We start from the raw sequence: 26,340 nt of genomic DNA, 5'->3' as shown, positions 1-26,340 counted from the left end.
TAATAATAGGCTTGTTAAATATTATAAAACATGTCATGAACTAGGATAGAGTAAAAAGTTAAACCATTATGTTAGAAGAAATGCAATGCATTTTTAAAGTAGCGGTAGTGTCCTCTGTGGCATTCTCTGTAGCAGTCTGTCTCTGTGGCATTTTTTTTATTTCACGTTAAGAAAGCTTCAAAATCAACTTAACGTTTTGTACAGAAATGCGCTCCTAGAGTAGCACTGGGAAAAAAAATTCTGCAAATTTATTCACTTGTGTGCATCAGTTACAGAAGTTGAGAAGTCACTGCTTGCGACGCTATGGTAACCTGCAGTTGCGAGTAAGCAGTAAGGTGAAGGGAGGGGACACTAGTACGGCAATGTAACTTAACAAAAGCAATGATTCACGTGGTAACTAGTTTCAATCTGGTCGGTTTGTCTCCCGAGCCGATCACTAGTCCTTTGTGATATCGCTGCCAAGCGGAAAGACGCTTATGAACTTTGCCTTATTTGCATGGCATAAAGAAGCACGGTAATAGTCAGCATCATCTAGGACATTCTTGGCCACGAAACAAGCTGTGCTGCCTCGAACCTGTCCTATTACTGGCTATTGAGAATCTTGCAGGGTTACAGGGCCATTCAAACGTTGCAGTTGGGATAGCTTATTCCGAACGAGTGATGTCACATATTCTATGCTAGCTGTATACGACGGGTTTAGATCTGTGAGGAGGCAATGTGGGTACGTTAGCGCGACTTATTGTTTCCAAAAATTATTGCATTAAACAGGCGGTAAAAATGCTGGACGATCATACATTTGTGTTTTGAAATACGTTAACAACGAGCACCGTCAACGCAATATAGAGTGTACAGCTCGGCCCCACACGAAGCTTGTCTCAGCGACATCTATGTCCCACGGTCTGAAGTGGTATCCGCCAAAGCTGATTTCTACATCGACCGCGAGAATATGGATATCTCTGGTAGGTGCTGATTACGTCCAGGGGATGTTCCTTGCAGAGATGTTAGGCCGGAGTTTCAGTGTCCAGAGCAAATTTCCTACATGCGTTAGAGCCGTCCTGGGCACATTCTGGTTACACAGAATGCATATATCAGGTTTTTTAAAGTGTTTGGTATAATGAAGATAACCTTCACAGCAGACCACATCTCCTAGGATTCCACGACTTGCATGGACTTTCAGAGGAAGGATGTGCCCACATAGGACGATCGGCTGCGTTGTTGCGTGTACATAGATGGCCGTGCCCGCAAGTGCGGTTCGGTTGCTTTTTTGCTTCTTGCATAGAAGTTCCGCGAGGCACAAGTAGACCAATAAAGCATGTAAAGCTTAGAAAGTAACTTATCTGAGCAAACACGCCAAATATGGTATTTAAAGGAATAGCCTTGGATTATAGTTTTATAGTCCAGGGAAGCACATTTACCACTCCTGTAAATTTAAATAACCGGTATCTGGGAGGGCAACAATTCCCGTTTTGGCAAACAAAGGCGTAGAGGTGATATTATTAAGACGTCCTCGGTCGGTGATCCCCAATCTGGTGTTCCAGGAGTGTCGCATTTGTTTCTGAAGCAGTGTACGGACATTGCGACGTCACGTAGACATCTCACAAAATTTTCGCGCTGCGGTGTTGCCAAGTGATGTCAGCCGACAATATTTCGCAAGAAGGTGGACTGTCCCGATGGCTCGTGCTATGCTTCACCTCTCACTCTTTCCGCTTCCAACGCAATGGTTTTGGTCGCCCGCAGCGGAAATTGTGAACGCCGTATCGCGAGTGTGCCGTAGGGATCAGCGGCCCATCTATGGTGACTTAGGGCGCCGTCATCGGCGACGTGCCGTTGTGTCCCCGAACTGCTTCTTTCGCAGGCGCTCTGTGTAGACTAGCTCAGGCAACGTCATACGGACGCATTCGTCTGAGCTATCGTTCTTGGCACGGAACACCACCACCTGCAAAGAATCCAGCAGCGTGCATGTTATTCAGCACCTGAGTAGCTCAATCCTGCAAGGTCATATTTTGATAGTCTACGCTACAAGAAACTGCAATGAAAGACCCTAAGCAGACTTTACGTACGTCGAAAACATAGTTGTAGTAAAATTGGAAATACCCATGAAACAAAGCTTCTGTAGCAAGCTATTAAACTCTGGATAACTGCTAACATCGCACAAAACGCCAACAGTTACAGTTCGCAAGTGATGTCTCATATCTTTAAATTATTGTAGCTGATAGAGCAGCGTGAAACGATGTGCATTTAATTTTATCTAAGCGGCATAAACAGCCGAAAGGGAATAAAAGCGGTAGAGAAACGATCGCGCTGATGATGCAAGCGTAATCCGAAACGTCTTCCTGTTCCATTGTCCTGTGACCAGTCGAGCAACGTGGACGGCTCTCTTGCCCTCCTTTTCGGGGTATTGCTTTCTATGTACGTGTAGTTCGTGCATCGCTTTTCATGTTATCTAGTGCCCCAGTGGTAGTGACGGCCTCTCAAGAATACGGGTCCAGTTATGAAGCCGCAAAGGGCTTTGTAGATTCCAACATTTTTTTTTAACCGGCAAGAGATCCGCAATCACTCTGGGGATGAATGGATGGATGGATGGAAAACTTTATTCGGTCCTGCAAGGCTACGGAGTGTGCCATATGAGGGCTAATTCCATGCCGGGACCAGAAGACGGAACTTCGCGGCCGCGTCACGGGTTTACTGGAATGCCCAAAGCTGTTCAACCAGATCCGGACTGCGAATGGCAGCCTCTGGCCAGGTTCTGAGTGCAAATGGCATTGTGGTTCGGTCGTGCGGCCAGAGCATATCTTTGAAGTTAAGTGATTCATTACGGTTCGCGCACTTCGTATAGGGGAATTGTTCCGCCATGTAGTAATGTAGGCATTTGGGTGTTGGGTATGTATTGATTTCAAGTAGTCTCAAAGTGACTGCTTGTAGTCTCTTGAATGTGGGGTGTCTTGGAACATTTATTTCCCTTAAGCGTCTAGCACGAACACCAGCTCTTGGTGCCATACGTCGCTGATACGTGAAATCTGTCCTCTCCGTTCTTATTTCTTACTTATCATTAAATAACGCGAAGAAGTAAAGAACAAAGTTAGCGAGATCAGTAAGATTCGGCAGGACGAATTGGCTGGAAAATACGCTACCTCTTTTTGTATTTAAATCTGTCTGCGATATCACGCGTGAGAAAAATAGGGAGAGCTCAAACAGGAAGAGCAGAGGTTCGTATCCGTGAAATACTAAACAAACTGAAAATGTTCATTACACGAAAGGCATTATAGTATACCAAATGGTTGATCTTGCCGCATTATATTTCCGTGTACTCTGAAAGTCGGCGCCATAAATGTACACTGCGGGTACCTACACTTGCTATGAATAATGAGAGAAATAAACTTTATTGATTGACTAGGCTTCTTCAACCTATGGAATGAATAAAAGCATAAAATATTAGACTTGGCAAGAAGTGAAACTCTCTTCATTGTTTAAGTAACTTGTATTCAAGAATGACGGTAACGACGCAATTACATTCTACTTTTACGCATGCGTTGCACTATTGACGAAATTTTCTCCTGTTAATTCACGGGCGCTATTGAGCGAATTTTCTTGGGGCTGCAAGCAAGTGATGGCAAAAAGCACGGCTGGAGCAAGAATACTTAAATTTCATACGTAACTAACGCTGTTCTGGCGGCAGTCTTGTTCCAGCTGATTAAGATACTAGAGCCTCGCATCTCTTGTATCTATTCTAGTTGGCCCCATGGCACTCTCGGCAGCCCCCTCCCCCTCCAACACCCCTCCTTGACGCTTTCCATAGCAAGCCATAAAAAAAGCCCCTTGACTAAATGCGAAGCATTTCTTGGCTAACATTTGTCACTTTGACAGTATCTATCTGGCCACCTGCGTCTTGGTGCTCTCATGGTCGTTTCGATAACTTCGTAGGTATCAAAATTGGCATAGTATTATAAGAGTGTATGACGAATGTAAATTATAGGTCATGACATGCGTGTCATGTAGGTTATAAAGCAGCCGCCTATGCCTTGGTGGTCTCATGGTCGTTTCATTAACTTGGTAGGCTCCCAGCACACTGCTTCTGTTAACGTCGATTCCAACAGATTGTAGGATCCGTGACCGTGAACAACATTTATTGCACAGCGCAAGTGATGGAACGAATTGTTTCTGGGCGAACCTCTGCCTAGAAAAACAGGTAGCACATTGACAGCGGAGAGCACAATCGTTGATTGTCTAAATATGTCAGGTGAGACACGTCGACCATTTATGCTATTCGTCGAAGGGTCCAGCCTAATAGCGGGTGAACATTCAGTTCTTCATTCAGTTCTAGAATGAATAACATTCGCCTCATACATGCACTGTTAATACAAAAAGCTCCATGACAGGAGCAGGCGAAGAAGCAGATGACGAACTTGCTGCTAGCCTGTCTGAGTTGCTCTGCTTGCATTTATCGTTATTTTCGTTATTTCCTGGTAATATTACTGGTCAGAACGGTTCAAGACGTCTGTCGACTAGAAAAGGTACCTTCCGTATCGGAGACCTACGGGTGCTGCGCCACCCGCCGCCCCACAACGTGCTAGAAGGAACCAAGCTGACACCGACGAGCACCCCGCCATGACCTCCCAAGCACTGACACCGGGTCAGAAACGCCAGCTGGTTTGTACAAGCCAGTCTGACTGCAAGCGACAAGACACTGGTGAATCTGAATACGAGTCCACTATCATCGAGGACGACAACGTGGCGAACCCTTCAGGCCTAGACATGGACGAGGGTGGTTTCCAAATTGTGCGCCATCGTAAAGACAGGGCGGAGGGCTTTCCAGTGTTAATCACTGCAGCATCCGAAAGAGATGATTTAAGGCAAGTAAACCCTATTGTCCTGTATTCTGAGCTTGAAGCGATTCTCGGTGGAGCACCAGTGAAGAGCCACTTCACAGCACAGGGAGCATTGCTCTTAGATGGAGAGACAGAAGGACAAGCCAACGTCCTTCTAGAGACAAAGAATATCGGCGGCATAGTCATATCTGCCCGTGTCTTACACAGTTATATGTAAAACACGTGCATTGTTACAGGAGTCCCTAAATGGTACTCGGATGAAGAGCTGCTCACCTACCTGAGACCTCAGGGAGTATTCCATGCAAGACGAATCATCCGTCGCGTCCAAACCTCGTCTTGTGAATGGGAGTCAAGGCGCACTAACTCGGTGGTTCTCACATTTGCTCCAAATTCTGAACACCCGTAGAAGATCAACCTTGGTTTCACCAGACACGAGCTTGTCGACTACGTGGAGACACCACCACGCTGTTTTAAGTGTCAGCGCTTCGGACATATCGCTAAGTACTGTCCTGGGGAAGAGAGGTGCAAGCGCTGTGGGGTACCTCATGACTTTAAGACATGTGCAAGTAAAGACAACTCTGTGTGTGCAAATTGCGGCGGTGACCATCCTGCTAGCTACGGTCGGTGTCTTGCGCAGTCAGCTGCTCAGCGAAGAAATAAGTTGTTTGTTCTGGGTCCAAAGAGTGCAAGCGCACCATCGAACACGAAGAAGACGTCCAGAGCGCCACAACTAACTGGTTTGAAAACACAGTACGAATCTCATTTCCCGCGTCTCACCCGGATAAACGAAGTTATTGAGCCAACGCAAACGGTCACAGCCGCTGAGAAACCTGTTCGAAAAGAGTCTGGAAAACGCACATATGCGGCCGCAGTAAACCGACCTCAAGTACCACTTGGCAACAGTCAGCAGGAAAACTGCCAGCATGCGAAACGCGCTTTGTTCACGGCACTACGTTCCCACGTCGCGAAGATGCCTGCTAGTTCAACGAAGGATATGCTAGAAGCAGTGCTGGCTCTTGAGTCAGGAATACTCTGCTCTACTTCCACATACCCTGAGTAGCATAATGGCAATTTCTCGCCCACTTGGTCCATTCCGTCGTCCAAAAGTGCCCTTAATAATGCAATGGAACGGCGCCGGTATTCTACAGCGTCTTTCTGAACTCAGCCTTTTCCTTCGAGTCATACCTATACCAATTCTAGCCCTCTCGGAGGCCGGTCTTCCAAATGGAAGGACTATTCCAGGGTACATCAGACATGGAAATCCGAGTATACCATCATTTGCAAATGGAAGTGCGATGATATACACCAGGCGAGAAATATCTCACGTCACCTTACCAGTGCAAGACCTTTGTTCTACCTTCTTGGAAGTCGCCGCTGTGCAAGTATGCCTAGGAAAACGAAAACTCAGTGTGGTTTCGGTGTATATAAGACAAGTTCGAAGTGGCCACTGCGACCCTTACGTCCATCCCGTACATAACGAGGGCAGACACAAGGCCAGAGCAGCAGCGATTTGCAAACAGATCAAACAACAATACATCAGAGCAAGCTTCGTCGACCCGCGGGGTAAAGTGATGGGAGGACCTGTGTCGTCGTTGTAGTCGACTCCAGCGGCAAGATTTCGAATAACGCCTGCATTCGCACTTCAGACCCTGGAGTGGCCGAGCATGCCGCAAATCCCCCTCGCCCTGCTAGGCGGTCGTGGGTCCGATATCCTTAGCGATTCCAAACGGCAGTTAGGGCTTTTAAGAAGGGTTGCATCGCCAAGCAAGGTACTCTTCTTCTTAGCGGCTCGAGTCCATATGCTTTCACGCATCATTAGCTTCAGTGGTTTCCCGCTCACGTAGGGTCGGTCGAGGGTGCTCCCCCGAACCTCAATGAGTCTGCTCACGAGGCTGCGCGTGACCTAAATGACCGAACTTCCTCTGTAAGGAGCGCAGTCACCCCTCCTCCCTTGGCTTTGGGCACAGGGATGCTCCTGCTACTCACATGAGGTAAATAAGTTCTCCTACATGTCTAGAAAGGCCTTGCCACCCGTCAGCCCAAGTTCAATGGGGCTCAATCCGTTTGGCGTAGACTTCTATAGACCAGCACGCACCCGTGTCTGTCCGTTCTGCACGAGGCTTACCCCGACGTATATCGCGACGACGCCCGCCCGTCCTGCGGGCATACCTCCACTCTAGCGCACATGCTCGGTGAGTGCGGGTCGACAGACCCCAAATTCATCAAGTGGGACTGGCTTCTGCGTAGCACCGCTCTAGGCAAGGAAATGCTGGCTCTCCGGCCTGCCGTGACCGGGCATGTAGGCTAGACCTGCCGGTTCCGACGTGACTCTAGCCGGGTGCGCGACGAGTTCGCATCCTCGCCGGTCCTGCAATAAAGCTTCTTCACTCACTAACTCATAAATGGCCCATACACCCTTAAGCAATCACGTATACCCCCGTCAACGCGGCCTCCCCATTACGACGACAGAAGAGAAGTGAAATTCTACGCTTGAATGACGAGCGGCAACGGGAACCAGCATTGAAAGAACGGACGATGCTCGAGCCATTGCTGATGATGATAGTTTTATCGAACTCAGACAACAATGGCACAACGTCTTCCTAAGCAGCCTAGCTTTAATAAGGCGTTTTGCCTCCTTGTCTCATTTTGCCTCTCTTGCCTATACTTTGCACAAACGGGCACTTTGAAGTTGAGGACGGCCGCCGAGTTCTCTGCGAGTGAAGTTCCTTGAGATGTCGGTGCCAATTGTCATGGTGTGATAATATTCATTATTATACTATGCACAATAGTGAAATGGTGCATAATTAACCTAGCTGCTTTAAATACCTTCTCTATTATAAGTGCAAATATATACAATGAGCGCAAAAGCTCGGTTACGATTCCCAAGCAAATTATTACATGTACTGGTGCCTTCACATTCACCTCGCATTGGACGGTATTTTTCAGCTAGCGACTTTTACTCACCGACGGCAGCAAAGGGCGGTGATGGCGTATGCAACGTCACCACTCCCTTGGTTGGTGGCGGGAGATTTGAATTTCGAAAAAGGTGTTCGGACCCTTCAGATACAGATTTCTCGTCAACTAAGTCTTTTCTTGGCAGGAAACAAGCGTTGTTACGGTTCTCAAAATGTATTTAAACAGTCCACGTCGACTTAGTATTTGTCGTCACCTCACTGCCCTCGTGTTGTCGTTACAATATTGTTATAATTTAGGAATAGACATCTCACTGCCATCATACCGTCGTCATTATGCTGCCTTTGTGGTCCCACCGATATCATTATTCCGTCTTCCTCGTTCCATCGTCTCTACTTCTGTGTCACGCAGTCATCGTCATGATCCATGCTCACGGGTGACCTTGGCAATTCACTGTCATAACAAATGGGCACTATATCGAAGTATGTGGCATACAGCCGAAGCAACAAATGTCTCAAAATTACCATTACATGCGTTAATTAAACGTCACCTCAGGAATACGGTTCAGCGCTACATTGCTCGAATGCTATTCGCATTACCGTCGACAGACATCGTGACATGAGTTCTGTCGATATCGTTTTCGCTATATAAACCGTAAATGGGGAAAATGTATGCCTGAATTTGATTTGCTGAACGATCAAGATGCTGATGAAGATATGCGAGATCTATTCTTTCTTCATCAGAATATTCGCGGTATAGAATATGATTATCATGCAATCTATTGCAAATGAAGAAAATATGCAGTGTAACAAATTTGTAATTTCTTGTGTTTTTGTCGCTACGCATATCAGACTGAATGTCAACTACGCGAGGGCAATGCGGATGACGATGGCATGTATAAAATATTTGATGAAAGCATGGCATAATCTGTGCTTTTTTGATTCAGCAAAAAAGTATGTCGGTGATTTGAACATGAGCGCAAGCAGAAATATATTCGTATGAACCTCTTCCTTGACATTAAAATCCCCGCTCAATCTTACTGCGCTAAGTACAATAGCTCTCTCGACATATATTTGTCCACATTTGGAGGGGACCATTAGAATGGACATGCTTGAGAATTGCTCACTTACATACACACGCATGGAAAGTGAAACTCAGTTGTTACCTTAGAGCTAATCCAGAACTTTCCTTCAGAAGTGGGCCTGCTTCTGTCCGGTTGCTTGACGTCCATGACGCAGCGTTCGTACCAATAGCGCGTGCGCTCCTGAAGCAAATGCAGCTCCTTGGCCATTCGCTCCTGGCCGAATTGGCGAACCCGTAGCTCGAACCGGCGAGCGAAGTGCTCGTACAAGTGCACATCAGCCGAATTCAGCCAACGTATCTGAGACGCCAGCTGGGGACTTAGGAGATTCCGGTATGCGCTCTGCAAAAATAATGTTAACGTGGACGTGAGCACAGCAGCGGCACTATCACCGCCGATATTAAACCTGTAAAAAATAGCGACTTCCAACCCATCTTCGCTAGACTTATGTTTCTGCGATTAACTTCAGCCGTTTTCTATCTATCTATCTATCTATCTATCTATCTATCTATCTATCTATCTATCTATCTATCTATCTATCTATCTATCTATCTATCTATCTATCTATCTAACTATCTATCTATCTATCTGTTGATTAATGCTCTTACGCCTAGACAATGACTCAAGTTGTTGACCAGCTAAGGCCACTAGGTGTGTGCTCATGATCGTAATGCCGCCGTGGTCACTTCACAGTTGTCATTCGAGCTGCATGATCTGACTCATCATGCCGTCGTCGTCATGCCTTCTATGAGGACCCAGTAGCCCAAGCTGCCTAATAGCTTGGGCCACTAGGTATGCCCTCCTGGTCGTGATGCTGTTGTTGTCACTGCATGGTCGTCATTCTGCCGTTAGCATCGACTCCCGTCATGCTGTCATCGTCACACTATCGTTGTCATACAGTCACGGAGTAGCTGTCACACCGCTGTCGTGATGCTGTCGTTTTTTGCCATTGTCGTTACTCCCGAATCGTCACCCTATTATCGTCATTCCGTCATCATAACGCATCGTCTTCATGGACGTTCTTGGATGCAGTCGTCGTCAAGTCATTGTTATCAAACACTGATCGTCATCCGGGGCGTGAGGCCGGCAGGGGGGGTGAGGCCGGCACCAACATGATTGTGCCACTCACGCATTTTCTTCTGCTAAAGCAGGTTATCTGCTGCAGCGACGCACGGCCACCTCATGGCAATGGCAGCGCAGACGTAGATAGTCGTGCGTCGATGGCTACGGTCTTCATGGTAGAGCACTCAAGCTACGGCGGCAGTGACTTCGATGTGTACCCGGCTACCTTGTTTGGACAGTGCCGACTATTAGCCAATGAACCTTAGGCGGATGAAGGCCGTGTTTACGGTGTACAAAAGGCGTACTGGATCAGTGCAGCATCGGGGCGTGAGGCTGGCACCAACACGACTGTGCCACTCACGCATTTTCTTCTGCCAACGCAGGTTATCTGTTGCACCGACGCACAACCACGTCATCGCGATGGCAGCGCAGACTTAGAGGGTCGTACATCGATGGCTACGGCATTCAGGGTAGAGCACGCAAGCTACGGCGGCAGCGACTTAGATGTGGTCAAGGCTATCTTGTTTGGACAGTGCCGACTATTGGCCAATGAATCTTGGGAGGATGAAGGCCGTGTCTAAGGTGTACAAAAGGCGGACTGGATCAGCGAAGCATCGGGGCGTGAGGCCGGCACCCACATGATTGTGCCACTCACGCATTTTCTTCTGCTAACGCAAGTTGGTAATTATTCGAATGAGAGTTTCACCTTTCACGTATTAATGGTGCCGGTTAGGCCCGTGGTTCAAGTGTGGATTCAAAGTACCGTACTGTGCGTTGTCATGCCAAACGTCCTTTCTTTTTACTGCGAAGATATGCATTCTATTTTTGCTTTTATGCCTGTGTGGTGACGTAGAGCTAAATCCTCGCCCTCCCCCCCCCCCCCCCCCGAACTACTGCTGAAACACTGAATTTAATTTTGGATGGCCAAAGGGAAATAAAGGCTAAATTACAGGCCATCTAAACATCGCATAATCAAAGCCAAATAGCTATAGAAGAGCTTAAGTCACGATTAAATTATGTGGAAAGTGCGATAACACAGTTTGCAAACCTAAGAGGAGCTGTTACTGAATGTAGGAAGAATACTGAAGATACTCACAGCACGGTCAAGGCGTTATGCCGTAAGATAGAGGACTTGGAAAACCGCAGCAGGCGATGGAACCTGATATTTTATGGTTTCCCTGACAGTGAAAGTCGTGAACTGCGCGCTGTGTCCGAGAAAAAAATACAAGAAATTGTATCCCGTTTAGGACTAACGTCAGTGCAGATTGAAAGGGCACGCCGACTTGGCCGGTCCCAGGCCAATATACCTCGGCCACTCATTGGAATGTTTTCAATGTTTAAAGATAAACAGGTAATTCTAGCCAAGGCCAAGAAACGAAAAGGATCCGATATTAGTATATCAGAAGATTTTTCAGAGGCAGTGCGCAGAAAAGAAAGTTTCTTCGGGAATTCGGCAACAGGAATGCCCTTGACGGTGCTCGCGCAAACCTAAAAGATGATAAGCTGTTTATAAACCGGCAAGCATACGTATATGATGAAGGTAGTGGCCAGGTTGTGCAAACGACATGACGCATGCGCATCTCCTTAACAGATGTAACTTTCCTTGTTGTCGACTGCCGTAGTATCAAGAACAAAGTAGATGATTTCCACAGCCTTCTATGCATGACCAAACCAACTGTAGTGCTTGGAACGGAATCATGGCTAAATGAAGAAATAACAAGCAATGAAGTCTTTGCAAATGGCTACACATGCTTTAGGAACGATAGAAACCGTCATGGTGGTGGGGTCCTTATACTTGTTCACATATTGCTTTTTTGTTCCGCTCTCGATATTGGCAGCGGAAATTGCGAGGATATATGGTTTAAGATTCGGTGACCAAACGGGAAAACATTATCAGTATGTTCATTTTATAGGGCTCCTTCAAGCCCTCTTGCTGTCTTGTCTGATTTTCAAAGACGATAAAGACAGTCAATACAGGTTACCTTGTCATTGGCGGGAACATTAACATCCCATAGCTTTCTTGGAATAAGCACCCTTCTAATCTAGGGCTACATCTGCAGTGGCAAAGGAATTGTTGGTGATAGTAGGCAGTTTTTCCTTAACGCCAGGTGCTAAAAGAAGGTACGAGACAAAATAACGTCTTAGACCTAATTTTAGCTAATCAGCCAAATTGGGCTAGGAAAGTTTTGGTGGCGCCAGGTATTAGCGACCATAAAGCTGTGGTTTGTGAAATGAAGTTGACGTATGAAAAGACGCAAAGCTCGGGGAGCCAGGAGGGTGTATAATTACAGCCAAGCCAACATAAATGGAATGGGACTTTCACTACAGGAATTCCTTCCGGGATTCGAAATACTTTCTGAAACAATCGGCGTTGATGAGTTATGGGTCCTCTTTAAAGCAAAAATGCTTGAGATGCAAGAAAACTGTGTGCCGTCGGGAGTGCAGACTAAACAGCGTGCTAAATCTAAGCCATGATTTAATGGTGAGGTGCGACGCCTTCCTAGTAAAAGGAACACGATATACCAGAAATATAAAAGAAACTCCATTTCGGAAACTTGCGATCAACTTGCGACCATAACCAAAATGCTGCAAACACAAATCCGCCAGGCAAAAAAAGAAGTCTCTGACGCTTTGCCTTCTCGATTTCAAACAACAAAAAAGCTGGAAAAGACAAAGTATGCATTCTATCATTTCACCATGACGGAGTGGAAATAGAAAATAGCTTAGAAAAAGCCAACTGCTTCAAAAAGTTTCTTGCTTCCATTTTCTCACCCAGTGCCTCGAGCGCAATTCCGCGTCCGTCTGCTAATGAGGTCATTGAAAACATGGATAATATAATAATTGATGAAAGTGGAATACGGTCTCTTCTTGAACGTATAGATTCCAGCAAAGCAGGGGGGCCTGATGGATTGACAGGCGCTTTTCTCAAATTGTGTGCTTCGTTCACCCCTCCCTTTCTTAAGATATTGTACTCGAAGTCATTGAACACCGGGGTCCTACCACACGAATGGAAGATGGCGTGCGTTGTGCCAGTGTATAAATCGGGGCCTCGCGAACTAGTCAGTAATTACAGACCGATATCTCTAACAATTATTGTCTGCAAAGTAATAGAGCACGTCTTGTGCAGTAACATAATGACCCACATTACCAATCATAACCTCCTGAATCACAAACAGCCTGGCTTCAGGCAAGGGCTTTCCTGTACAACTCAATTAACAGGATTCGTTCATGAAGTTTGTTGTGCACTGGATGCTTTCTTGTGTTGACTCAGTGTTTGCAGATTTTACGAAAGCTTTCGACCTGGTGGATAACACATTGTTTCTATATAAATTGCGTTGGTTTAATATCAATGAACAAGTAATTGCATGGGTCCAGGAATATTTTTCTTTGCGGCTTGAGCATGTAGTGGTAAATGGCGCAGAATCAAGTGCGGCCCGCGTAACGTCTGGCGACCCCCAGGGTTCCTGATATTGGGCCCATTACTTTTCTTAATATTTATAAATGACCTTCGCAACACTATTGTTTCTTCCGTAAGATTGTTTGCTGATGCTCTGATAATATATAGGGAAATTACAAGCATTGCCGATACAGTTATTTTGCAATATGATTTAGTTAAACTACAAAACTGGTGCACAGAGTCACATACGCAAATAAACACACAGGAAACTGTCCACATGCGCTTTACTAAGAAGTGTATGCCAGAAGCCGTATATTATCTATCCGGTTCCCCATTGCAGATTGTTTCCGAGTACAAGTACTTGGGTGTATTCCTTACACCGTCCATATGTTGACACAGGCACGTTGATTTCATTACAGCAAAGGCGTGCAAAGTGTTAGGATTTCTACGGCGCAATACAAAACTCTTTCCCCAGCAGTCTCGTGATCTTCTGTACAAAAGCTATGTTAGACCTATTTTAGAATATAGATGTACCGTATGGGACCATCCTACGTGTACCGACCGAGATAAACTTGAGAGTTCAGAAAGTACCTTAGAAAAGAAAAGGCAGGCATTACGTTTGAAACATTTTCAAATTATATTTTATGGCGAAATTGGAATAGACCGTAATAAGTATATCCTTCAGCCACATTATATATTCAGACGAACAGATAACGAGCTCAAGGTTAGGGAATATAGTTGTAGAACTAAGCTTTTCACAAGCCCTTTTTTCCCCAAAACCATTTTTAAATGGAATCGACTGCCTGCTGCCGTAGTTGGTATACTTAATAATGAACATTTTGCAAATGGTCTTTGAAATTTTCTTCTTTATATTACGCTATATAGTGATTGTAAAGTTTGCTGTCATTACATAGTGCTTTATTACTTAGTTGTATGATGCTAGTTTTATTTTTTGTCGTGCTGTACGTTGATATCCTGATGTACCATTTTTTGTCCCCTTGCTGTTTTTTTTACTTTTTCTCTTTCACTGTATTGTATAGTTTAATGTTGTTTATTGGATGCCATAAGCTCTTTACATTGATGTACGTAACCCCCCCCCCCCTCGCCACTGTAATGCCTAAATGTCGCTGTGGGTGTGAGATTAAATGAATAACTCCCATGTACTCATACGACTTGTATACCATCATCCTTTTTTGTGCCGACGCCATGCGCAAGTTCCCATACCATGGTAATGATGGTGGTAAGGTCGTCTTATTGTTTTCATTCTAACTTCCTTCCCTGACTCTCGTCATGCCATCGTCGTCACGCAGTCGCTAGCAAGCTGGCATTTCACTGTCGTTATAACTTCATTAACGTCGCCCCATTCATTGTCTTGATGCTGTCGTTGCCGAACCGCCGTCGTGGTTCCATCGACGTCACTCCTCCTTCGTAATTCTATTATAAGCACATTGCCGTCATTGAACGGCAAATATCGTGCGGTTGTAGTGCCGTCTTCTACATTCTTATGGTGCGAGACAATCGCTACCATGCATGCAGTATCATACGTTTGCTGCCGTGCCATCGCGGCCGTGCCATCGCAGTCGCGACAACGTCGCCGCTCCAGCTTCGTCATCCGACTTTTGTCATGCCATCATCATCATACCATCATCGCCATACAGGCTTCGTGGTACAGTTGTGGTTACGCTATTGCTGTCATGCGTTAATCCTTACGCCATTGCCATTATACACTTGTCGTGACCCAATTGCCTTTATGCCATGGTTTTCATGTCATGGTCGTTTTGCGTCGTCGTTGTACAGCCGACGACATGCGATAGTTCTCATGCCTTCCTCATGATGCCGTCGTCCTTCTTCATCATTCTGTCTTCCAAATCCAATTGCTTTCACGCCGGCGTCGTCACAGAGTTGCCGTCATAATATTCTCTTCATGCCTTCGTCCTCACGCTGTCATTTTACCGTGGCTATCACTGCAGCCACTTAATCCCATAGTCGTCATGCCGTCGTCGTTAAACGCCTGTAGGCTGTTTCACATGTCGCGATTTTCAGTCAGTGACAAAGCGAATTCCGTCGCTCAGAGACAGCCGCGACGTCGCGGGTTCTCCGCGGCTGGATTCCAACAAGTTGGTCGCGCCGTCGCTGAGTCATAGCAATCGGCGCGATGTGGGACGTAAAATGTGAGACGAAGCAAAGTGCCGTCAAAATAGGGGCTTTACTGTTTTGCCACGCGTTGGTAGGTATATGGAGGAATGTCGCGCGCCAATTTTAGTTATGCTTTAATAGGGCGTAACCACCAGCGTCTGCAGCTTAGAATGATGGATGGATACAACTTTCTTGTACGTCCGGCAAGCTTTAACGTGACCCGTTATACCCGCGTATGAAGCTTAGAAGCTTCATAAACATTTTTCTTCCTTCCGCCTACACAATTCGATTAAAAGAAGATGATGTACGCTATCCAGGTCGGGAGACGGACGCCGCTTCAACATAAGGCACGTACCCACTCGATCGCCAGCGTCGTCAACCTCTTCATCGCTGCAAATTATGCCAGCTGCTTATACATGCACACTCAATATTAGCTTGTTCTTTAGCAAAAGGAAATACTCATCCCAGAAGAAAGTTGTGGTTTCCATGGTAACAACGAAAGTAGAGTGTACTAAACGGAACCACCCCACCGACGCCGCTGAATCCGCACGCTCATACTAGCGGTGTTGTGCAGCATCTCAGTCACCGCATCTGCAAGCTGTCGTAAAGACTAGACGCTTCTAAGCGTTAAAAATGGTGTACTTATTCAATTATCGAATAATAATAGGAAAATTCAAATATTTGACTAGTTCCCAGTTGAAAAAAAACAACAGGAATTTCTGTCGCAACTACAGAAATTTCTGTTGTACAACAGAAGTTCCTGACGTTTCTGTAGTTGCGACAGATATTTCTGGCATAAGGACAGAAATTCTTATGTCGCAACAGAAGCATTCTGTCGCGACAACAAGAGTTCTGAAGTCGTCACAACAGTTTTATATCATGACAGTGACTCTGACGTTACGACAGCAATTCTGACGTCGCAACAGAAACATTCGGTCATGACGGCCAAGAGTTCTGAAGTCGCATCAGAAGCGCTTTCTGTCGCAGCCCTTAAAACTGTATGTCAGTTTCGCATCGGTGGTGCACACAACTTTTCTCTTGCGCGGTATTCAATCATGCTTCTCTGAAACCGGCAATGGTGATAGCACCGACACCGGTATTAAAGTCGACGTGGACAATTGTTAAAACTGTGCCGTGACAACGCGGTACCAGCCACGCCCTACCGGCCTCCTCGGAATCGGCCGCTGATCAAAATCATACCATCTACGGGAATGGCTGCGTATCCGTTTTGTTTTATTTGGTAAGATGTGGCACACAGGCCTGTGGAATCACATGTGCACTTAGTTAATTTTTCACAAATATTGCACAAGCTTATGCGAAGCGGGAAAGAAGTTTTGGGTTGTTCCACAAAGCTGCGTGAAAATATGTCTCGCTCGAGTCTCATTAACCTGGCACAGCGCTGCCGTGAGAAGCCAGTGTGCTGTCAGAATGAAGACTCATCCACGAGTGTTTATGTAGTTATTTTGCATTGAACACACGAATTATATGCGCGCTCAAAAGTGTAAAGAGCGAGAGACAACTGTCGAAATTAGCAGCAACAACCCTAACGTTGTCCCCGGTCACCTTTGTCTATTCCCGAATTTCTTGTTCAATGTGGACATCGTACAGCAAAATCGATGTTCCAGCACTCCACGATGTACCTCTCGACGGTAACAGCACTTTTGCTCTTATAGAGACGTGGCATTTGACGGGGTGGAGTGAAAGCGCATCTTGGCTCTTAAAATGCAAACGTAAACAGCAACGCAGACAGCGATTTTTACTGTTGACATAGCCAAAATGTACTTTGACAGAGGTGTTCGGCGTGGTGCAAGAGAGAAAGAAGAAGACGGCGTTCCGAACAGTCGCTTTTTTTTTTATGTTCTCCGCTTCAAAGGATTTATCGGCCCCTGGCCGAGGTGCTGCTCAGGCTTCAGCCAGCAGCAATGACTACCGTGTTGTGCTACCTCGTCTTCCTACCGGTAAGCTGGTTGTGGACTCCGTTTTCCTGCATGCTGGCTTAACTCGTCGACCGTACAGAGCCCAAGAATTCAGAGACGCCCTACGGAACGTTATTGACCTGAAGGAAATAAGTTCCATCGGTCAATTTCACATGTCGCACGTGTGGATGGTGACGTGCAAAACAGGGATGACAAAATCAAAGCTAGTCGCTTGCGGGGAATTATCCGTAAAAGGTAGACGCTGCGTCGTTATTAATCCTGAGCCCACGGAAGGTAAAATGAAGCTTTTGTGGCTTCCTGAGCGTTTGGAAGATGACTACATTCGAGATACGCTCCAGGCTTACGGGAAAGTCAAATCTATATCAGCAGAAAGCTGGAGAGTATCGGAGATGGAACAAATGCGTACGCTAAATCGTGACGTGGTGTTGACTCTTGCCGATGGAGTCAGCGTGGGAGACATTCCACATCTACTACCTGTTTGTGGAGTGCAGAGTCTCGTATTAATTCCAGGCCGGCCCCCACTTTGTCTGCGCTGTAACAAAGTGGGGCACATTCGTCGAAACTGCAGAACCCCACGTTGTGAAACCTGCCGGCGCTTTGGCCACACAGCTGAAGAATGTGTCGTAACATACGCCGATAAGTTACGACGCAGAACAAAGCCTCCTGATGAAAGCTTGCAAGAACACATAACGGATATTACGGAGGTTATCGATGCGACTGGAGACGTTCCCTCTTCCACGGAGACCAGCTGTGCCAGTAAGGCCCCTCTACCTGTTAAAGACAATGGCATCGCAGTACTGCCCGTGAATAAAGCACACGAAGTAACGCTGATACTTCAGTTCCGAAGCGCCATGCGACTAACAGATCGGAATCAAGCACGGACAGTGAGACGACCAGTACCACAAGAAAAGCACGTCGCCGCAAAACATCGAAACACTCAGGAAAGTGCCGACGATCACGGTCCAGAAGGCCTGGTGGGGGTTCGGAGGGAGCCTCACCGTTGCCCTCTTGGACCGATCACATAGATCATTAGGTCCAAATAGTTTGTAGTCACCATGGCCCCGTCCCAGCAACTTCTTTTCGCAACCTTGAACGTACGAGGCCTTAGGTCTTTGCAGAAACAGGCACAGCTTCGCCGGCTTTTGTCTAGGAAGCGCCTCGACTTCGTCGCCGTGCAGGAGACGAAGATTAAGAGTGATGACGAGACAGAAAGGGCTTTGCGACCTTTTCTGTCTGAGTATAATGTTTGCGGTTCACACGCTCTTGGTTTATCCGCGGGCTGTTTCCTATTTCTGAAAAAGAGCCTACTTTGTTCAGCATTTAGTTACCATGTCGACACTCAAGGTCGATATATATGTTGTGATTTTGTGTTGCAGGGTGTGCCATGGCGAATAGTCAACGTCTATGCATTTAATGACGCTGCAAACGAACTCTTAATTGATACTGTGTCTAGTCTATTGGACTGTGATTGCTGCATTGTTTTAATGGGAGATTTCAATTGTGTATGTGATCCGAACGATCGAAGCGGCATTAACACTCAGCGGAACAGGGGTGGTGAAGTTCTGTCTAACATAATAGAAAATGCAGGGCTCGTTGATATAGGAGTGTCGGGAGAGGGATCTCGCTCTTATACAAGAATTCAAGGTCATTCCTACACCCACCTTGATCGGATTTATGTTTCTTCATCACTCCTCTTTTGAAGACTATCCTGGGGATTCGCTTTGGAACCGGTTCGGTCTGGCTGTTACGTCTGGATTACGTCACTTGGAGAAAGAGTGGAACGGGGCGGCGTGAGGGGAACCAATCAACGAGCGGCGGTGTGCCGGAAGATCACGTCATCATTTTTGTTTGTACTTGGGGGACGGTATAGCAATTGAAGGATGTTGCTGGTTTGATAAAAAAAACATTGGTTTGTATAGAACACTTCCAAATATAATTTTCAGTAATAAATGTGAGCTTGCGGCGCAGACGGCTAGTGGGAGTTGTAATTTTATTTGTGTTGTTTTCTTATTTAGTCGCTAGGTGGTGTGCCATACGTTATGCAAACAACTTGCCTCGCTTTGTTTACGTTTTGGACTTGTTCGCGTGCCGAAACCGAAAGGATGTCGTCGCACAAGGACACGCGGCTGGGTCATCATGTTTCAGCGAGCCAGCGCGAAATACTCGTTTCATTTGTCGAGGAGCACCCCTACCTAGCAAAGGCGTCGTGTGTGTTGGGCCAGCAGCTGACGGCGGCGTTCTGTTGCGCCGTGGATGGGAATCTAACCCATCCTTTTTCTTTGCCCACAACTGTAGTGGCCTTGGCGGCGGCTGTAGTGATCCGGCTGACCGAAGGCTGCGACAGTGCAATCGCTTCTTCATTCCTGACGCACTGTTGAAAGCTCCCAGTAGCAAAAAACCGCAGAGCGCACAGCACTTTCATCGTAGTGTCGACACCACGAAATCTTTGAGGTCCGAGATGTTCTTCCAGCTCATCGCAAAGACGTCGCACTATGTCTTTGGAGAGCCTAAAATGCCTTCGAAACTCTTCTTCGGCCATGCCGAACGCGTCGTGTCGTTGCCTCTGGTCGCGTCGTTGTCTTTCGGCGCTCGCCAGAAGCACAACTAAAGGGGCCGTCATTGCCGTCTCTGTCTCGTCTCGTCTAGGTGCCGGCTCGTCAGCTGGCGCGAGACTAGCCGGCGGCCACGGTTGCCCTAGCAACCCTCGACATCATGCTCGCCACCGTTCGCGACCCTCGAGCGAACCACTTTTCCGCGGTTCCTCTCGTAGCAGGGAACCGGTTCCTTTCCAGATGATTGAGGACCTGTGTGACGTCAACAAAATTTGTCGTCCCACCCACCAGGGATGACGACAACGCAGCGCCGACCAATGGCAACAGCCAGACCGAACCGGTTCCAAAGCGAACCGCTACAGAGTACGGCCCCTGTATTACTATCCCAGTTTCATTCTCTGATCATTGTATGGTTATCGCAAACATTGTGCAAAATCTGTAGCTAATTTCCGACCAGAGTGGGCACTCTGGAAGCTTAACTCTGAGCTCCTAAATGATCATCATCATTATCATCATCATGATCAGCCTGGTTATGCCCACTGCAGGGCAAAGGCCTCTCCTATACTTCTCCAACTACCCCGGTCATGTACTAATTGTGGCCATGTTGTCCCTGCAAACTTCTTAATCTCATCCGCCCACCTAACTTTCTGTCGCCCTCTGCTACGCTTTCGTTCCCTTGGAATCCATTCCGTAACTCTTAATGACCATCGGTTATCTTCCCTCCTCATTACGTGTCCTGCCCATGCACATTTTTTTTTCTTGATTTCAACTAAGATATCATTAACTCGCGTTTGTTCCCTCATCCAATCTGCTCTTTTCTTATCCCTTAACGTTATACCAATCATTCTTCTTTGCATAGCTCGTTGCGTCGTCCTCAATTTATTCGTCCTAAATGATCAGAAATTTATTAATCACGTGCGCATGGCCCTAACCAATTCTCTTTCTACTGACTTGCCATTATTTGCTGCTTGGGAACTCTTTAAACAAGAGGTTCGTACAGTGGCTATGGAAATTGGCTCGGTGAAATCATTCTATAGAAAGAATGAAGAAAAAATGCTTCTTAAGAGCCTATGTAGTCTTTATGAGATTGAATGCGAAATGCCAGGCACTTACATTCTTGACATAAAAAACATCAAATGTGAGTTACAAAAGTATGACGCACTACGTTACAGAGGTGCGCGAATTCGATATCGAAATAGGCGTGCTCTGCAGTCTGAGCAACCAACACGTCAAGCTTTACTTGATGAGCGACGTCACGGTATTTCCAATGAAATTCCAGAAATGTATTCCGAAGGAAGTCTTCTAACAAATACTATTGACATAATTTCTCAGTTCGAAACTTTCTACACTATGTTGTTTAGTGCCGCTCCGGACGATCACGATGCAAAAGTTTTAGAGAGTTTTGTATCTCTTGTAAAACCGTTACAGGATGATGACTGTGCAGTCATCAGTTGTAGCCTTACGATCCAAGAAATTGAGCTAGCTATTGATTAGCTGCCTTTGTGAAAACACCCGGCCCCGATGGACTTTCAAGTGAATTTTACAAAGCTTTCAAATCAATTATCCGCGCCATATTATTGAATATTTTTATTACAAGTTTAGAGGTTGACGCCCTTCCGCAGTCTTTTTGCAAAACCCACACAGTTTTAATTCCCAAAAGTTCAGATAAAGAGAAACTGCGTTCTGTTGAACGCTACCGACCAATCACATTGTCAAACGTGGATTACAAAATTTTTGCGAATGTTCTATCCAATAGATTGTAATTTGCGATATCAATTCTAATTGGTTCCCATCAGACGTGTGGAATCAGGGGCCGATCAATTCAAACTAACATACATATCGCCCGCACACTTCTTCAATACTCTTATGGTTCCACTGAGCAGCTTGCAATGATCCAGGTAGACCTTGCTAAAGCTTTTGATCGTGTCAGTCACTCCTATTTATTTTCTCTTCTGGAGCATGTCAATGTGGCTCCATTGTGCTTAAAGGCGTTTGGCTTTTCTACACCTGTTGTGCCACTCGTTTAGTTATTAATGGCCAACTCTCCGAACCCATTTCTATTTGTTAATCAGTAAAACAAGGATGCCCGATGTCCCCACTACTATTCGCGCTTTACCTGGAACCGCTATGCTTAAGCGTAATTCATTCAAGTCACATCCATGGCTTCAACATACTGGGTAATGAAGTAAGAGTCTTAGCTTATGCAGACGATCTAGCGTTCTTCTGCACGGATAAGCCCAGTGTTGAAGAGGTAGTATCGATAATAGAAGAATTGGGAAGCGTATCAGGAGCGCGAATGAACTCCTCAAAAAGTTTAGGCTTACGGTTTGGTTCATGGTGCTATACACCAGAACAGTTTGCAGGCGTTAAGTGGACTGATGTCCCGCCAAAGCATCTTGGCGTGCCGCTAGACGCATATAAATTAAGCGCAAACTATTGGAAAGAACGGGTTTTTTCCCTGCAAAGTTACGCCCAGACATTCGTTCCACAACGACTTTCTATTTTTGGGAAAGCCGAATCCTGCAACAAGTTCTTGGCAACAAAAGTTTTTTATGTATTGCAAGTTATTCATTGTGCTAGGCTATACATCCAACGCTTTCACCGTATCTTTAAAACCTTCGTATGGTCTTCAACTTTTGAGCCCATGAGGCGAAACAATATTTTTAGGCCTGTTAGGGAAGGTGGGCTGGGTTTAGTACATCTTTATGTGCGGCGAATAGTGTCTCGTTTCTTTATTTTTCGCGAAACTTCACATCCTATAATTCGGTCATACATGCAAGTCACGCTTGTTAATGCATTACCTGATTTAGTTGTCTCTTCAGATTTTTCTTCGCGCTTATGCTTGTGGGGGTTCATGCAAGAAGTTTACTTGGCGGTTCGTTTCATGACAGTTCGGTTTTCCACTGAATACTTGTATTCTGTGTAGCGCAAAACGTTGTACAAAGACTTACTGTCCATGCTATTTCCGCCTCCACTTTACCGATCAATATACATTAAATGGCCAGGCCACGATGTACTAAAGCGAGTTCGCAATATGTATTTATCCCCTTGCTGCGAAACATTCTTTTATAACGTTCACAGTGAAACCATACCGGTTAAAACATGGCTACAAAAAAAAAGGGTATCTTTGCCTTTTCTATTAACTGTCGCCTTTTTGATGTACCACAGACAATTGAACATTCTTTTATTAGCTGCACCGACGCCATCCTATTTTGGGATGTACTCCAATGGACTTTAAAGAAAGACTTTGAGACTAACGCTCATACTGTGCGATACCTGCTGCCAACCTCTGATAATAGTGCACCTTTCGATATGTTTTTTGTCATGGGAATGCACAGTTTGTGGAAAACGCGAATGATGGACCGCAACGCCGAAACGGTGGTACCTACAAGGGTACATTTTATCCAAATGACCCTACACCTAAAACATGTTTATGATGGACTCGGTGTACAACTGGACAGGTACCCTATTTTGGTGAGGTTCTTATCATTGCCACCCTTCAAAAGTGAAAGGAACGTTTCTGTTCACAGTATGAACGCTGCCTTTTCTGTGTGTGACTTTCATTGTGCCCTCCATCCTCTTACTATGCAGAACTGGTGAATGTCTGGTTGAATGCTACTATAATAAATACCATGAAAGAAAGGAAAGAAAATTCGGCGTGGTGCAATGGTAAGATTCTGTGCTCGGGATCCTTAGGTCCCAAGTTCGAATCCCGCGCGGGACGTTTTCTTTAAATTTTATATATTTTTTGTTGTAATAAATTTACATATCCTTAAATAGCTTTCTGTCAATTTTTTATTAATTATTGATCAGGAACTACAGAACTTTCCACTACAGGACGTCAAACTACAGACAACAGAACGACAAAAACAACGTCCCGAAGTACGACAGACTGAAAATTTCCTGTTGTGTTTTTCAAGTGGGTTTTCACGTTGTTATTATTTAACAATTTAGGCATGGATACTTCGTGAGCAGGGGGAAACCTTGTGCATCGCTGTGACTGAAATCGCGCTGCCACTAACGCATGTGAAAGCTGTCAGAAAAAATGTTTGGCGACGTGCGTGGCAGGACGATTTTTTTCGCCCCAATCGCGCCATGCGAAACAGCCTTTTGTCGATCCATCGACATCGTTCCTCGTTCATTATTATATTTTAATAATCTTATCGTGATTCAATCGTGCTTATGCCACCGTTGGTATGCTATCATAGTCATGACGTCACCAGCAGACAGTAGTTACCATGCATCAGCTATCATACCGTCGTCATCATAACTTAGTAGTCGTTATTTCACATTACAGACTCTTCATTCTGTCGCCGTCATACGGAGCCGTCATACACTCGTTATCATCACACTGCCACCATGTTGCTGTCCCGCGGTTGCCAGGATATCGTCGCCATTATTTAGGAACTGACATCTTATTGTAATCAACCCGTCATTGTCATACCATCTTTGTCGTTCTAACGACGACATTCTCTCTTTGCCAATCCGTTGTCGTCTCTGCGCCGGCATCACACAGTCGTCGTCATGCCGAGGTGCTCATGAACGACCTATGCAGGCGAGTGCCATACCAAAATGGGACAATACCGCAGTATGTCACATATAGCCCAAGGCACCCTGGCTTCACATTCACCAAATGGATGCTAAATAAGCGTGACTTAAGGAACAGGGTGTGTCTCTACTCTGTTTGAGTGCTAATCTCATTACGACCAACATATCCAGTTTATAACCTAGAACTTCGACTGGCAAATAGTGCTTACAGAAGATCACTTCTCCAGAGCTTACACGCTTGATGTAATGAGCCTCCTTTACAGCATCGCAAAGCGCTACTTTTTCCTACATACTCATTATCCAGTCCACACCACAACACATATGCTACAACATTGTCACACAGAGCGACTCACGCTTACACTACACAAATATCCCCAACATGATTAGACCTCCACTTCCTCGATATGAGGAATACTGTCGCGATTACGACATTCCTGATGAGCTCCTTCAGATTGCTAAACGGCCACAACGACTACTACCGTGGTGCGAATTCATACAGTTATGTCATTGGTACCTCTAATGAAACATGACACCCGGTACGAACGCATCATACAAAAATTCCGCGCCCTTCATGACAAATATCGAAATTCCATGGCATATTACGCTGGTGGCTCTAAAACGAAAGAATACCTGGGCGTGGGGGCCGTGACAGAGAAGTGCGAAAGAAGTATTCGATTGCCACAGCATGCCCCTGTCTACAAAGCCGAAGTCTACGCAATGTTGACTGTGGTTAAAAAGATCACCGCTGAAACACAGGAAAACACAATCATATACACTGATTCGTTAATCACGCTAAAGGCTCTTCAATTAAAATCCGAATGTGAACCCCTCTTAGGGGTTATTTTAAACGTCGTAATATAAAACGTAGTTTTCCTGGTTACCAAGCCATGTTGATATACCGGGTAATGAAGCAGCAGATAGATGCGCAAAAATGGCAGCGAGCAAAGACATACGATGGGTGACACTGGGGCTGGCATTGTGGTTGCCTTGGTCACAATCTTCTTCGTCTTCTTAAGTAGAAGTCCGTGCTCCGGGGCCAGCTGTGGAAGACGGTGGCTTGCTCGATCGTCTGGGACTACGTTGGTATTCCCTCTACGGTCAGGACTTGGATCACGGCTTGTCGGGGGCATCCGGTACATGAACGAAAAGCAACTTCACCTGATGTTACATGGAGTGACGTATGAAGAACACAGTAGCAATACTGTGAAAGACGAAACTAACTTTTATTGGGCGAACCAGTGCCCACAAAAAACAGGCTATACTTAAAGAACAGCGACAACGGCGAACACAGTCGGCGATCGTCAAAATTTGATCAGAGGGTCGAGCGCGTCGGCTTTTATACATCAGTCGTCAAATGTTCCAGAGTAAGCGCTGCGACCCGCGTGCCTTCCACAAATTACTGCATTATTCGCGTCGCGCACATATGCAATCAGATTACACAAGGTTCGGTCGCAGCAAGGTTCGGAAGCATCGATAACATTCCAGAAACTTCCGATACATGCAGGCGCGTCCCACGCTGTGCGATAACATTTACTAGGCGGTGAAACGTGTCGCCCGATAAAGACAAACAAGTACACGTGTCAATATTGTCACGACTCACAAGCAGCAGGAACTGGGGAAAGAGGGCAGGCCATTTTTATTATAGGCCACCTGAAAATGGTTAGGCAGGGGCCTCACCTTCTCTTCTTCCATGTGCTAGATCATCGTTTCTTTCTCTACGTGCCACATATTGAATGTCGCATTTGCCTGCCCTCAGAGAGAGCATCGTCTCTTGATGCTCACCTAGCGGCAAGAAGATGTGTCAGACGAGATGTGAGCACTTCACCACATTCCGAACCACAGGGCTTCGTCGGCACAATGTGCACGACTTTTGATGGACGCTGCCTTG

At 46.0% G+C, this 26,340-nt stretch overlaps 1 protein-coding gene across 1 annotated transcript in view; it reads right to left on the bottom strand.

The window, feature by feature from the left end:
* Positions 1 to 220: 220 nt before the first annotated feature.
* Positions 221 to 26,340, bottom strand: part of LOC126540144 (galactosylceramide sulfotransferase-like) — a 108,821-nt gene continuing 82,701 nt past the window's right edge. The window contains exons 6-7 of the mRNA XM_050186931.2: positions 8,905 to 9,162; positions 221 to 1,936 (exon numbers count right to left, since the gene is read on the bottom strand). Coding sequence (XP_050042888.1) covers positions 1,811 to 1,936; positions 8,905 to 9,162 — 384 coding nt within the window. The 3' untranslated portion in view covers positions 221 to 1,810. The remainder of the gene's footprint in view (positions 1,937 to 8,904; positions 9,163 to 26,340) is intronic.

This window comes from Dermacentor andersoni, chromosome 2 (assembly GCF_023375885.2).
Source record: "Dermacentor andersoni chromosome 2, qqDerAnde1_hic_scaffold, whole genome shotgun sequence".
In the NCBI taxonomy this organism is placed as follows: domain Eukaryota; kingdom Metazoa; phylum Arthropoda; class Arachnida; order Ixodida; family Ixodidae; genus Dermacentor; species Dermacentor andersoni.
This window is presented reverse-complemented; position numbering and strand designations above follow the sequence as displayed.